The sequence below is a fragment of the Camelus bactrianus genome, chromosome 14, assembly GCF_048773025.1.
Source record: "Camelus bactrianus isolate YW-2024 breed Bactrian camel chromosome 14, ASM4877302v1, whole genome shotgun sequence".
NCBI classification, from domain to species: Eukaryota; Metazoa; Chordata; class Mammalia; order Artiodactyla; family Camelidae; genus Camelus; species Camelus bactrianus.
In genome coordinates, this window is record NC_133552.1 from 496,832 (window position 1) to 512,733 (window position 15,902).

Sequence of the window (15,902 nt, forward strand, 5' to 3'; positions counted from 1 at the left end):
ATTTAAAATATAATGAGAACTTTGTTTTGGAATAAAAATTATAATGTGGTAGGATGTTTCTCCCTACTACTGAAAGTCAAACTTCAAACGTGTTTGACAGTAGAGGGAGCTAATCTGATTCCAATCATCTAGCCATTCAAAGTTCATTCTGTTTTGTAAAACTGCCACTTGAGCACGGTACTCCCTGGAGACAAGGACACCTAACCTGTCAGACAAGTTCTGCAGGAGAGACTCCCGACTACAGGAGAACATGTACCACAGGCAGAAGAGCCACGTCATCTTGAACACTTCCAGAAAACTATACACTCAAAAAATGCCCAGTTTCTTCTAAATCACACAGCAAATCCTCACTTAACATCCAACCTAACAGTACTGTTTGATTTTAAAGAAAATTTAAAGTGTAAGATCTAGATACTGACATCAAATAAAAAATGGCAGATAAGATTAAAAATAAACAATCATTTTATAAGTAATAGATTTGCCTTCAAACAGTTTTTTTTTTCCAAGATTCAAAAGATTTATTTGAAAAAATCAGCACAGGACAAATATATCCTTAATATTCCTCCTCAGAATATTTGAATACTCAGAATCTATATGAAATGTAAACAGCAACTCTGGTTTCACAGGACATCAATGGTGCATACAGACGTAGATTCCAGCACCCGCCCTCCCCAAGGTACTACTCTGTCGGCCCCTCACTGACATCAGTTTTCACTAAGCTTCTATTTTTAGGGCAACTTGCACAAACTAAAAAACAAAGTCATTTTTATTTTTAAATGGCTGGGATTAGTCAAAGAAACCAAAGTATTACTGCTACAGCAAAGTTTAGTAAACCTTTAAGAGAATACCACTAATAACATTTTTAAATTATCCAAAATGATGTCTTTATTGAGATTAACTACACAGAATTCACAGTTCTAGGGCATACTTGTATTCAGCTAAGTCACAAACACATTTGAACATTCACAATGATGCGTGTCATCATTTCCATTCTAAACTACAAAGCTTATGAATGAAGAAAATACAAAAACCTCAAGTTTTACAAAAGAAAAACTTTAAAGTCTACATACAATAACAGTAAAACCATTTCTTCTAGGTAACAAGTAAAAGTGTAAAGGCATACCAATGAATTTTTTTTCTCTAAATAGCCAGGAATGAAAGAATGTTTAGTATCTACGACGCTTATTAGGGCCTTCAAAGTTGCTCCCTTGGCTCCCTCTGCCAAACCCCCCCGGACCACCACTCACGGGACCTACACCGCTCATCGGCGCTTGTGGGGTTTCAGAGCCCGTTCTACTACCCATGGGCGATCCCATCTGAGACGGCGGTCCTTGCGGAAATCTATCATTGTGCTACAGCACCACACAATAAATGTGAAGTCCATTTGGAACACGCCAAATACAAGTGACAAGAAAAATTGGCAAAATCCCAAGTGGTGGTGTCATGAAGTTCAGCAGAAAGTCCAGCAGAATCAGGAGACACATAGAAGGAAGAAAGGAGCAATTTAATTAGTTACTACATAAAAAATAAAAATTTTTAAAAAGAAGCATCTGAATGAAGAGTTACATACTGCTAACGTTATGGCCCAATTTCATAAAGTGAATGCCATCTTAAACCTAACTAGTTATTATCACAGTATTCTGACTTTTCTCTGTTTCAAAGTTTAAACTCCATGTGACAGTCCTATGTAATAAAAATACTGTTGTTTAAAAATCAGAGAGAAAACTGGGGAGGAACAGCATCACACTGTTTGTGTAATGTAAAAGCAAACACAGAAACTTCAATAGCAACGCTTTTTAGCACAGAAAGCACTAGTACAAACACAGCTAAATTTTCAGCATAAACACTTTTGAGGTGTTTTTCTGTAAAGACTATTACTGGGAAAATAGATTTAGTTCTAAAAAATTGACAGCATGTACTACTAATAGCAGAATTAAACATCTGAATTGTGTATTTTGAAAAACTTCACAGTAATAACCACATATATTAACCTCAAAGGTTGACCAGAACTCCCCACGTGCAGTAGTAAAATGTCACTGTGAAAAAGACCAAGGGGGATATTTGATAAATTTATCATTGCAGTGGGAGGTGTGGAAAAACAAGCCAATTACTTTTACTCCTAAGTTTCTGCGGATGATTCATTATATGCTACACAAAAACTTAACCAAAGAAGTACAAGTTTTTACTAGCTCTCAGACATTTTACTATGAAATAAAGCCTCCACTGAAGGAAATGGGTACACTGAGTATCATGCACCACCCTATCACAGCAGGTGCAGTTATCACGGCACTGCCTCTTTACCTAAGTAAACACTCACTTTAAAAAACTGTTAGCATGTCCAATTTGTCTAAATCTGTTAAAGACTGCATTTACAGTAAGTAAGTTTTAAAGCAGCAGAACACTGCAGTCATCAGTTCTAGCTCACACCTCCCCTGCTCGCATCTCTGCAGTCAGGAGGGTCTGGAGCTGACGGCAGGTCTGAGTCTGGCTGGCAGTGCCTTTCTTTCTTAGCAGCAGTGGCGCCTTCAGATCCGTGGTTCCAGAACTCAACTGCCTTTTCAAAATACGCAATCAACCAACTTCCCTTATCTAAATGTTACTTAAAACAACCATGAACAAAAACAAAACAAGAAAATGTTTTACCAATAAAAGCCTCTAAAACTGATAGACTTTGAGGGAAATGAAAAATGGTTAGTCCACTGATACTCAAATACAGTATGAATTACAACTGTAAAGCATTTTTGTAATAACCCACACAAAGATATCTTCACACTCTCAAATCAAGACATGAAATTGTCTACTTCAAATTTAGTAACAAATATAATTAGTAAACCTATAGTAAGAATGCAACAACGTAAATTTAAAATATAGTTTAAGCTTTAATGTAAATTACTTTACAGTTAAATTCTCTGAAATTAATCATAAGTGATCTTTTTATCAAAAACATTTACTGAAACCTGTGTTTTCACACGTATTGGAGTTTTATACCCCACCAAAGGTAAGGAGTCCACACAGGAAAACACAATCACGAAATATCTGACTGTTACAGTGATACTGGTAAGAAGTATATACAAATTAAATTAAAAGCACTATAAAAATAACTGTAATTAATATTTGTATTTGCTATAAGTACTTAAGTACAGAAGCATGCCATGGATGACAATCCTAGCTCTCATGGTAAACTGTCTCTCATAAATTAACATCTAACTTCACAAAATTACCTTTTCTTCACTGGACACGGATCTTTATGTTAAGTGTGAAGTTACCTTTGGGGCAGAAGTCTATTACTGAATATAATCACAATAATGTGTGTGATACATTACCACTGCTCCATTATCTGGCATCATTGGAGTTCCCATATTTGCAGCTCCTTCTGGCCCCATGGCAGGACCAGGGCCCATTGGTGGGCCAGGGATAGTTGCTCTGTTGTTCATATTCATACCCATCATTGGAGGAGGACCTTGGTTCCCAGCAGGTGCTGGGCTAAACGCATCTAAGCAAAACAATCTATACTTAGAGCTGTCCTATCTTAGTTGAGTAAACATCAAAAATTTAACAATACTTAAGCAATCTACACAGCAAGACTATTATCAAAATCATGTTACTTCCTTGAGAGCAAAACACTCAATTACCTACTCTGTACAGAGCGTTACATTCGCTAAACAAATGTACATAAAACAAATGAGACAACTACCAATTATTTTAGCACACTTGAGCCTATAAAGGCTTGAAAGATTTTTTTTTTAATCAGTATTATTTGCTGTAGACTGCTTTTTAACCAAATACTCTCTTACAAGTGGTGACTACACTACCGGTTTAAATTAACAGCAAAGGATTAGCACTTAGGAAAACACTTAACTTTCTTATAGTCATAACTAAAAACACTAGCATATAAATTGCACTGAATTCTGAAGAGAGAAACCATTTCCTCTAATATATTAAGTTCACTGTAAATAATTCTTGACTTACATAGTTACTGAACATCTCCCAAAATTATAGTAGGTACTGTTTAACTTTATGTAGAAATATCCAATTTAAACCAAAAAACTGAAATGAGTCATCATGATAAAACTTATTTCTAAAAGTAACTGCAACCAAATATAGATAAAATATTAATACAGCTATTTGAATTTTTTTGACATGCTGAAATTCTGGAAATGACAACAATCAAACACTTCAAATTTTTTCATCAAAAGACATCCACCTAACTCACGTTAACTGCAAGAGTGTTTAAGCTGTAATAGCACGTATGTTTATAATGGCCTCAAACAACATTTTTAGGTTATCTTTGAATTTTTTCAAACTATTCACACTTGTTTATCATTAAAAATTCGTAACAAAGACTGGCTCTAACTTAGGAGTTTTCTTCTAGTATTTCATTACCTAGGTCAATTTTATGACACTCAGAACTCAATTTCTCAAAAACACGTAACAGGAGTTGAAGTTTTCACTCAAACCCACAGCTCTACACAGTATCGACTGCAGCTCAGCTCCACAGACGGCTGAGTCCAGGGAGCAGCTGAGAGGAGGAAGTCTTGCCCCTGCCAGCCCCTAGCAGCCTCCTCCTGCTCCCTCTGAACCCGGCCCCCAGGAGCCCAGCCACTTCCTAGGGAAGGAAGTGTTCCCTCAACCCCAATGCTCTTGCTGATAAATCTATACTTTAATTATCCAAGACTATTATTTCTATTCCTTTAGCATAGCTACCAACAAATTTTTACTAGACTTCCACAACATCTCCCACAATGAAAATGAGGAAGGGTGGAGACAGTATTTAGGAGGAATCTTGTCTCAACTTTCCCTCAAAAAGAACAGATCAAGAATTGGGTTTTGTTTTATTTTTTTCTTTTTTAATAGAACATAACTGTCACACTTGTGAGGTTCAAATATGACTATACAAGTATGGGTATAATAAAATAAATAAAAAATATTTCTATCAACAATTGGGAGTCTTATTTTTAGTAATTATGTCTTCCACCACATGGCTATAATTAAACTAAATTTAAAGATCTAAGGAATGCTATAATTATCAGGCCCCTTGAAAAGCAGTTTTGTAATCTATGTCCCACTTGATACACTGGTAATACACCAGAAAATCTACTGCCCTGTTCCGTCCGTGTAATTTGATAGGGTGTGCCAGCTCAGCAACATAACAGCAACATGAGCTGCACAACAAGGACAACTCCATTAGGAAAAAGCAGAAAATTAAATCGAGTGGACGTTTGGAGGAGCTGACTAAGTGCTCAAATGTAAGTAAACATGTTCCTCTGGTGAATAAAACGCCATTAAAATTTTTAATTCTTGAATTTCTAATTAAATAAAGAATCTAAAGGTATATTCCCATATTTCTTCTGATAAAATTGCTTATCAAATAAAAAGAATGTTTTCAAGGTCTCTGAAATATCAGAAGTTTTTCAAGTTTGGTTCTGATGTTAATGACAACCTAATAATTATAAGGACATTTCAAACTACCTGCAATCCGTACTAATCTCACACTGAAAGTCCTTAAAAACACCTGGATTATATTATATACCATCCCATAATATACTCTGAAAAAGACATAAATACTGAACTATCCGTACATTCATTATACACTCAGCTGTGCTTCTTAATTTAAAGCTTCTCAAGTACTCTTAATTCACTAACTTTTTTCACGTACCCATTACCCATTGTACTAACTTCACAACTACACTCTTTTTGTTAAGGGCCATGTTTTGTGTTTCCTCTGCACACCAGAGGTGCTCAGTAAGTACTTCCTGGCAGGTGAGAAAGGCGACCAGGCAAACAACAACTGCGTTAAAGATTGAGATTCTTTGACTGGCGTGAGAGGCTGGGGGCGGGTGGAGGGCTGACCACGGAAAATGCTCGATCCACACATTAGATGCCTTCAGACTTCTCATTCCGTACACTGCAAACACACTTTCAGTACAGTGTGGATCTTCTCAGTGGGTGCACATGTTACGCACACTGTAATGTTAAAGTAATATAATCCTTACAACAATATGTACATTTGAGTTACAGAAAAGATTTTGACCTCAGCTTCTGTGGGACAAGGTGAAATTAATATATAAAATTTAATTATTTACCTAATTTTCAAATGTATGGCAATTCAAATTTAGTAAGAACTATGAAAACATCCCACACTTACTTTTCCCTTAGCTTATTTACTTGATACTGCTGCCTGACAGTCTGGTATTACAAGCAATCAGTATTAAAGACGCTAATATAGGCACTTTCTTAAAAAACTTTACAACTCTAAAGATACACATGAACCTAAATATGCAAGACACATCTCATGTACTGACGTGTCGCAGTATCCCCCAAACAGGGCATTTCTGTGAGCGATACTGCGGGCTAGGGCAAAACAAGTTAAGCCTTCAGTGAAACGATCAAAAATAGCTTCAAAGTTCCACAAAAAGTTACCTTAAAATAGAACTTTATAAAATACTCTCAGAAAGTTTAAAAACACAACTCAGAAATTTATCAAAATTCCAAGGTTAAGAAAAAAAGTCACTGAAGGCATGAAACTTAATTTTTAGAAATGCAACCACATAGCTGTGTTACACCATGCAATGGCTCAGTTAAGTTTCAGGTTACTTATCAAAACCTGGTTACAGGTTTCTTTTGTTAAATCTATTAAAACATAAATACATCTTTTAATCTTCAAATAAAATAAAAATGTTCTTTCTAGGCATATATTTTTAATATACTTGTATTTTTTCTCAATTTAATAAACGTAAGATATTTCACCATTCACAAATGTTTACAAATTTTAGTTCGTTACTCATATGTAGATACCACAAACAGCAAGTACACCTTCCCAAAAAACGACAAGTAAGTTACAGAAGCCTCCGCTTCAGATCCCTACCTCCCATGTTTATTGCTCCACGGGGACCCATATCACCCATTCTCATTTCCTGTTCTCTCTGTAAGTAAACATAGTTGTCACAGTCAACCTATCGATCTTAGGACTTTACATTTCCCATCTAAAATCAAAAAGAAAAGAACAAATTGGGACATCATGTTCCATTAAAATATTTTAAAATTTCCAACATCATTTACTTAATCAGAATACTGAAAAGAAAATTCAGTCTCCCAGGCTTAATACCCTCCAAGTGTTTGGAGCACCAGTGTGTACTGTCAGATTATCAATGAGTCAGAGTACATAAAATCACAGACCGTTTCTAATGCTCTTATTCCATGAATCATAGACACATGCCTCGGTTACAAGAGGAGAAAAGCCCAGTAACGATAGCCGCCAGGACCACCTGTTTCTTCCTCCCAGGTCTCTGGCGTCTTAAACTGGAAATGACCGTTCCCACTTTTACATTTCAAACTATCCAAGCACACAACACAAACAGCTGTGGGGCACTCAGCTAAAAATAAGGTTACAGGCAACTTTCATTTTTGAAATATTGTAATTCATATTCACACACACAAGCATTCCTTCATCGAGGATCTATGGATAACACCATCAAAGCCTGCACTACACACAGTTACTAAAAGCTCAACGTAACGCTGCTTCTTTTACTTGAACAAAGATTTTACTTGGAAACCTAAATAAAAGTGTTATTACACAGTTGGAAAGTTCTGAAACAAAATGCTCTTGAGGTTAACTATGACAAAAAAGGCCATACAAATGAACAAAATGTGTTACGTTTTGTACAGAAACTACTTCCTAAAAATTCATTTACCAACAATAGTTATACAGAATTAACTTCAATGAAACCTGTAGGTGAATCACTCAATATATTATGATTGAAATTTGCACTATTATTTAATAATATTTTCCAATCAGACAAGTGTGTTAAATGCAGTAATCATAAAAAACATCCTGAGACAAAAGTAGTAAAGAAAGCATAATCGTTCTACTTTTAAAAGCAGTTTTATTAAAATGGGTTTATTTAAAAAGAATATGAAGTGAATACGTGTATGTAAATGCATGACTGGGACGCTGCACTGTACACCAGAGACTGACACGTTGTAACTGACTGTACTTCAATTTTAAAAAATTAAATTAAAAAAATAAATAACTAAAGTGGGTTGATTTAAAACACTGGTGAAAAGCACCTATGAAGCTAAAGAAAGGGAACTAAAACCCTACAATGGATAAATGTCACTAAGCAGCAAATCAACTGTCCAGCTACTCTAATGGTGATGCCTCAAAAAAGTAAATCTTTAACGAAGCTATGGCACAAGAAACAAACCACTTACACAGTATTGTGAAGAAATGTTAGCATGTTATTTAGAAAATTTTAATACGAAATCTTTCTCAAAGCTGCTTTTTAACTTTCCTAAAAATAAATGTCTTATCATAAAACATTTGACTATCAATGGATACTACTATTAACTGGCAAAAAAGCTAGACTATTTGATAAAACTGACTACTGATAAGATACATAATTTTCCAATTACAGGGAAAATGCTATTTATTCTACAGTCACACTTAGCACTTTTATCAATAAATCAAATCTAGTTCCAATTTCCTTGACACTAGAACCTACCGATAAAGTAGAGACTGTTTCAGCATACACCAAGTGTTCCAGGTATTATTTACAGTAGATCCTTGTTATGAAAAGCTGGTTGCACTAGAGCAACAGATAGAAAAATACATGGTTTGTAGACCCCAACATTTTGGGGGACAAGGATTTAATTTCTACTTTTACTTTTGATTTGCCTTAACTATGCCAGACTAAGAATGCAATATCTAACCAGCAACAGAGAGTAACTATTAACCGTCTCACGGAGACTTCAGTTTTCAAATCCCCTTCATACTCCGACGCCTCACCTGAAGGTCTGAGATTCATGGGGGTGGGGATGAGGCGGAGACAACCTTTTTACTGTCTCTTTATAATCTCAGCTTCACCTGTCACTTTCTGAAATAACAATGCTTAGAGCTTTATTATTCACAAAGTTCAGTATTTTTAAAAACTTCTTCTATTACTCTATTTCCTTCGTTCACAGAATTCTGTGGAAGGCATATTAACACACTAAAGAGATCTACGGTTTTCAGTCAGCTATTCAACAGTGGCCATAACATTTCCTTTTTGATGCTCTATTGTAAACTAGTTCCAGGCCTAAAATACCTTTCTTTAAATAAGATCATCAGAATGTCTTACAATAATCCATGCGAGTATAGCATATCACTAGGTTAAAATGACAATTCATGCTGTATACATACAGCATTTTTCACTGAACATACACAAACTCAATTTAGGAATGCTGACATTTCCTTAAAGAAAATTGCTGAATACTACTTTACATAGCTACACGCACAAGATTAAGAAAGAGAGATGGTATAATTAGATGACAAATCGTTTTTTAAGTATTTTAGAGCAAAAAGTTTTCAGCTTCCTAGTCATGTCTTAAGGATGCTACTGTAACTTTCCATAAATCCACTGCTACAGACTTTTGGTAAAATGCGAGGCAGAGGTACTATTTAAGGGTAGTGTCATCAACAGAAATTACAATATTACTTCTCATCATAACCTGATATATCAATATCAGTCAGGAGAATCACCGATTCTCTGTAACTGTGTACTCACCCAAAAACCAATACACAAGGCCCTCATTTCTTCAAACTACTTCTAATACATTTTAAATCAGAACTGATACATACTGTATATTTTAATACAATGATTGGAAATGATGCTTTATTAATTACTTTACCCAAAATTGTGGTTTTACATGCAATAACTTGTATGTAAACAAAATCTCAAAGAATGCAGTGCAGTAAAAATGATCAAGCTATGATGAAAACTGTTTTAGTTAATTCAATACATCCTCACAGCAACTCTGTCAAGTAAGGTCTACGTTTATCCTATTTTAGAGATCATAAAGCTGAGGCACACAGCCATTCAGTAACTTACCCAGGGTCACACATACAGTAAGTGGCTCAGCTGACTATAAAATTCTGCCAAAACAGAGTTCAAAGAATTTTCTCCTTCACAAGACACCTTCATTTTTCAATAATTCCAATAAAGACTAACAAAAGGCAAGATTTTTTAATGAAGTTTTACAATGTTTACAAGAACGCATGCCTTCTGATTAAATGAATTATGCATACATGCTCCTGAAAGCTGGTCACTGAAATATGCTTAAGTTCATAGCTGACTAGAAAAGAAAGCAATGCATGACTGATCCCAGCCCCGCCCACCAAAGCAGGGCTCTGCTAACGGGTTCTCACGCTGTGGCTCACGGAACGCCAAGAAGTGCACAAACTATCTCATGTCTCACTACCATGAGAACAGTTATAACACTGGTCTAATTGGACTTTTCACTCGAGACACTCATGAGGATGGTGCAAAAGCAACAGTGAGCAAAACCCCTGGTGTTTTAACACAAATCAAGACACTTGCACTCAAGTTTTACTAGTAATCACTCTATTCTTCACATTTCATTACAACTGGTTAAATAATTTCAACTATGAATACCTGGATGAAGCAGTAAAAATTATTATTAAGTCACTATCTTTGGGTATGTCTTTATTATTCTAGGCAACAAAAAAGGTACATAGATAAAGCACTTCTGCTCATTCTGAAGTAGAGTGGTTATCTCAAGAAAAACCTCCTGTGACTGGGTTGCAAGCTGAATTAAGACACATTTTCCTGGAGCAAAAGTTTACTTGAGATAGCATTTGACAAACAGATTACTGATCTGTGTATCTGGCAGGCATTTTCTGATGAGCTCAGTGGTGGATATTAAGAAATGTAATTTGTTTTTAGTTCTGTATAATAATGGATCGGTATTTTCCAACATGACATGACAAACCCCGTGCGCAGGTAAAAGATCCATTCAAAGGTCAAGGCAGACTGTGGATTCTACTGCAAAAAGGTACTTTTACGAAACTATTGCTTGTAAAGTTTTACTGCAGAATCAAACAGGAACATTCACAATTATCTGGAAAGGTTAAAATATATCAACTTGTCTCCATTTAATAATGACCTATTCATGTGAAACCAGATTTTCTTCATGTACTTTAACTAAAAGAGCATTTTGCAAAAGATGGAATGAATGCAAAAGCAAATATGGGAAGTCAGCCATTTCCTTAAAGTCAAACATTAAACAGATTCACAAAACAGTGAAGCACTACCACTCTTCCCACTACATAAAGCGGAGCATTAAAGAAATTTGCAAAAAATGTAAAGTTAAAGCCATTCTTCCCACTATAACCCATTTCCTTTCAAATTCCTCTTTTAGTTTCTATTACGGTAAACACTGATAAAACCTAAACGAAAGTTCTTTGGGGTCTTCAACAACTTTTAACAGCTTATAGAAGGATTTGAAACCAAAAAGTTTGATAACAACTCTTTTTAAGTTCCAGTCAGCATCAGTGCACAAAAATGTAAAGGAGCATAAAATTTGCACTAAACCAATACACTCCAAAGTGCAGAACTTGACTTTTTTTATGTAGAATATTGATTTTGTTCCTTTAATACTTAATACTTAGGATATCAATCTGTGATTTTGAAGACATTTGGGGGTCCTTTTTTAGATAACCTGATTTAAAAAAAATAAAATGGTGTCAGTATCAGGCTAAAATAAGGTACAATCCGAATGCCTAAGGTTTAAGAGACAGTGGAACTAAACAAATACTGACTTTCCATAACGATCAACTGGAACCACCACCAATGACAAGGTCTGTTCAGCTAAGACCGTGATCCATCTAAATTCTTGTCTGAGTGAACAGAGTCTTAACGGCAACAAAAACTACTCTTCTTTAATTTGCAAACACCGCTCACATAGAAACTTCTAAGGATTGTCTAAGGATCTCCATGTGCCACTTAGGTTCCCTGTTATAATAAAGAAAATACTAAAAATCATGGTATAAAAATACTGAAACAGAATTTTTAAATCTTCCAAAGAAAATATAATTCTAGAGAAACGTGTAAGTTCTGGCAAGTAACAATATTCAATATTTTCTCATCATTAAATATTCGTAAAATTTTTCCTAAAAATAAATTACTTTTAGGACTTGAAAATATGTATTTTCCTTTACTAGAGAAGTTTACATGAAAGAATAGGATTATTAGCTAGCTAGTCAAACGTTCATTGGAGAAATTAAGAAGAAACCATCAATATCTGAAAAATACTAGGAACAAATACAATATATTTAAAAGTAAAGAGCAGAATAAAAACTAAATATGTAAAAAAAAAAAAAAAAAAACAAAGGTAAAAAGAAAAGAAAGAAAAGCAAGCCACTCTGCCAAAAAATTACTCATTTAAAATCTGTTGAGATACTGAAAGGTGTACATCAAGAAACTAATCTTTTAATAAAACAATTTTAAACTAAAAAGAAAAATAAAACATGTTCCCACTAATAGTGCTCAAATAGCATGTAAATTTCCAACATAACCAACAGACAATGCTTGAAGACTTAACATTTTTAATGCAAGCAATCAGAAACATACTGAGCTGAACGAAACTGCTCTGACATTTCATCATTCGTTTGTTTGTTTAGGGCAGAAGTCAGCAGACTTTTTCTATAAAAGGCCAGGTAAAAAATACTTCATCTTTGGAGCCGTGTGGTGTCAGCGGAAATGTCTCAGGTCTGCTGTTAAACGAAGGCAGCCTGGATATGTGAGCAAGTGGACGTGTGTTTCACTAAAACTACCTGTGAGGTCAGAATGTCATGTAAAAATAAAACTCCCCAGACATTGTATCACTAACTGCTATGTGGGGAGGTGGAAAAAAAGTTTAAGTGACGTAAGAAAATCTTTAAAATATATAATCCATGGTGGTTTTTTCTCCCTTCAGTCTGAACACATGCATTCCAAAATTTCTGCACCCATGAGTATTGAGGTAATGTTCCTCAGTTTTATGATTGCTAAAATGGAACTTTACATCACAAATCGTTAGGAAACTGCAAATTAAAAACTAGATACCATAACACACATATTAGGACGTGCAAAATCCCACACAATGACAGCATGAAATGCTGGTGAGGCTGGCGAGGACGTGGAGCAACAGGAACTCTCGTTCATCACTGGTAGGAGTGCAAAACGGTATGTCCGCTTCGGAAGAGAATACAACAGTTTCTTACAAAACTATACATACTCTTACCATATAATCCAGCCATCATGCCCCTCAGTATTTACCCAAAGGAGTTGAAAGCATGTCCACACAAAAACCTGCACGTGGATTATTTGTAACAGCTTTCTTCAAAACTGCCAACGAAGACGTCCTCCTTCAGCGGGTGAAGCGATAAACAAGGTGTGGTACCTCCGGATGATGATTATTCAATGTTAAAGAAGAAATGAGCTATCAAGCCATGAAAAAACACAGAGGAGGAACTGGACTTAAACGCGTATTACTAAGAAGCCCCTATGAAAAGGCTACATCCTATGACATTCTGGGAAAGGCAAAAATATGGAGGCAGGAGAAGAATCAATGACAGCCAGGGACTGTGGGAAGGGGTAGGGCCTGGGAGGTGAGGTTACTCTGTGCGAGACTATAAAGGGGGCACGGGCCCTGACCCAGAGAACGCACAACCCGACGTGTTAACTATGAACTTGTGTCAGGGCAGGACAGCGGATTCCCTCTGTGCTATGGGAATCTGACGGCAAAGGGGACTGTACGTATGGGGCGGGGGGCCGGGGGGAATCTCTGTACCTTCTGCTCAATTTGCTGTGAAACTAAACCTACTCTAAAAAATAACCTTTATTAAAAAAAAACTTTAAGATGTTTCTTTTCAAATAACAAATTATATCTTAACCTATATCACAACTTTGAGTTATGAAATAATAAACATTTGTTGTTAAATACCAAATCAGAAATAGAGGGAACCACAAACAGAAATAGTAGGCTTCATTCTTAGCTTGCCATGCCCATTAAACACACACGCCTCTTAACCTACATTCACTCAACAGTGTTTAAAGCCTGGTTCAGGTAACTGAGTGAACAGGTTGTTCTGATGTCACTGTCAAATTCAACTGACTACGCAGCAAAATTAACTGTTACTTTTCAATACGCAGGGTGGCTTTCTAGTTGAAGATGAATTAAATGTAACTACATATATTCTAACACGCATCAGGAGACAGAACGGAATAAATATTATTTAATTGTCTTAAATAAATTTCTATTCAGCTAAGAATTTTATTTTTAATCTATATACCTGAGGAACATTTTCAAGATTATCACTTTCAACTGTCATGCCAAGCTCCCTCTGAAAAGCTATTTTTTAAAACTGAAATTAGTTAGAAATGCTTACTCTTCACATTCAGTTATTTTATCCCAAACTCCCAAAGAAATCAGCAATAGTGACACCAGCTACAATACCGACGTAACACGTTTAACAGCATCTCACCCAGGCTCACGTGACGCTGCCGACAGGCCTGCACCTCCTCCCCTGTAACCTGCTGCCCAGTGCATGTCCACACCAGACTCGCAGCAGCTGCCGCGACTGGACAGATTAAGGTACAGATGAAACAAAAGGACAAACTTAAGCATCACAAGCGGCAATTCCAAACTGGTCCCACCAGCACCCGAAAGCAATTAAATCACATGTTCCAGTGTATGAAGAATTAAGTACGTGTTCAGTATTTAGTAGAGAAGAGCACCTTTGTTTGTTTGTGATACTAGACATTAAACTAATCATCTCAGTGGTCTACCAGAAGCCTTCACATTCTAATTATATATTGTTTCTCAGTAGATCACTCTTAGCAACAGATTTAATACACATTAATGTTTAAAATATTTAAGTGGTAACTAAATATAATTCAAAGTTACTTAAAATTTACAATTACAAGAGAAACTACTATACAAGCATTTCAACTGTTTAAAAGCAAGATTTAGAAAAAGCAGTAATATGCCAAATTAAGAAGTTATATGTTGAGAATCATGGTAAATTTACAACCAGAAAACAGGATTTGAAACGTAGTTCAGCGTAGTGGATAAGATAATGAGACAAAGAGGCAAACTTACCCATATACTTTCCAAGACTTGAAATTCTAGACAAAAGTAAGTGCACTTCACCAGCAGTACACGCGCACAAACCCAAGGTCCCACTCCCCACCTCGGGTGGTCAGTTACACATGGATACTGACATTCACACTTATCTAATTTGATTTGGTAGAAAATTCTGACATTTCAGGTGACACTACAGAGCTTCACTGTCTTCATACGAAGTACAGAAGATACTGGATATTGACTGATCTAAAAAAAAATTTATTTTTACATGATCACCCTGCAGGACAACTACTGTTAATGGGCTCTAAATATTACATTAAGGAATAACAAAGCAGAAGTACCAAGTTTTTACGTCTTCCTAGAATCCTTTGTTACTGACTCAAAGTATTTAATACCTGGACAAAATTCCTATTATTTGTACTGCATGCAGCTGGACATTTAACAAAACGCGCTCAGGGGAGTAAGAGGTAGAGCTCAGTGGCGGAGTGTGTGCTTGGCGTGCACACGGTCTTGGGCTCAACCCCCAGTGCCTCCATTAAGGGGGAAAAACAAAACAAGAAACATGTCCACTTTACTTGAATAACTGTGTTCAGTAACCTTGACCCTCCTCTTCTCCAGCCCCTCTAAAAAAAGCAAACATGAGCTAAAATACCTTACCATTCTGAACCAAGTAAGATTAGACAAACTTACCATTTCAAATGAAAAGACATGAGGGTGACACCTATAACAGTGGAATAATAAATCAATCACATCAGTTTAAAATACACACCCAAAAGACAGCCCCACAACAGTGCTGAGGCTACGCACTTACTCTCCAGAAGACAATTTTCTGTAAACTCTCAGAACTCTTCAGCTGTGTCTCTTAACCTACCCAACAAGGTCCTCTGTATCTAAAAACCCTCTAAAACCCTCAAAGATGTGACACTGGGCTTTACTCCCCTGTGTCCTCTACAGAATTCAGGACTGTTCTGAACACAGGAAAACAGTGAACAAATTTT

General features: G+C 35.9%; 1 protein-coding gene across 2 annotated transcripts in view; it reads right to left on the minus strand.

Moving 5' to 3' along the window:
* Positions 1–859: 859 nt before the first annotated feature.
* PSPC1 (paraspeckle component 1) overlaps positions 860–15,902 on the minus strand; it is a 53,053-nt gene continuing 38,010 nt past the window's right edge. The window contains exons 7-9 of one of the 2 annotated variants that reach the window (XM_074377854.1): positions 6,866–6,923; positions 3,324–3,493; positions 860–1,352 (exon numbers count right to left, since the gene is read on the minus strand). In XM_074377854.1, the coding sequence (XP_074233955.1) occupies positions 1,167–1,352; positions 3,324–3,493; positions 6,866–6,923 (414 nt within the window). In that variant the 3' untranslated portion in view covers positions 860–1,166. The remainder of the gene's footprint in view (positions 1,353–3,323; positions 3,494–6,865; positions 6,924–15,902) is intronic. The other variant, XM_074377855.1, reaches the window with a different exon arrangement.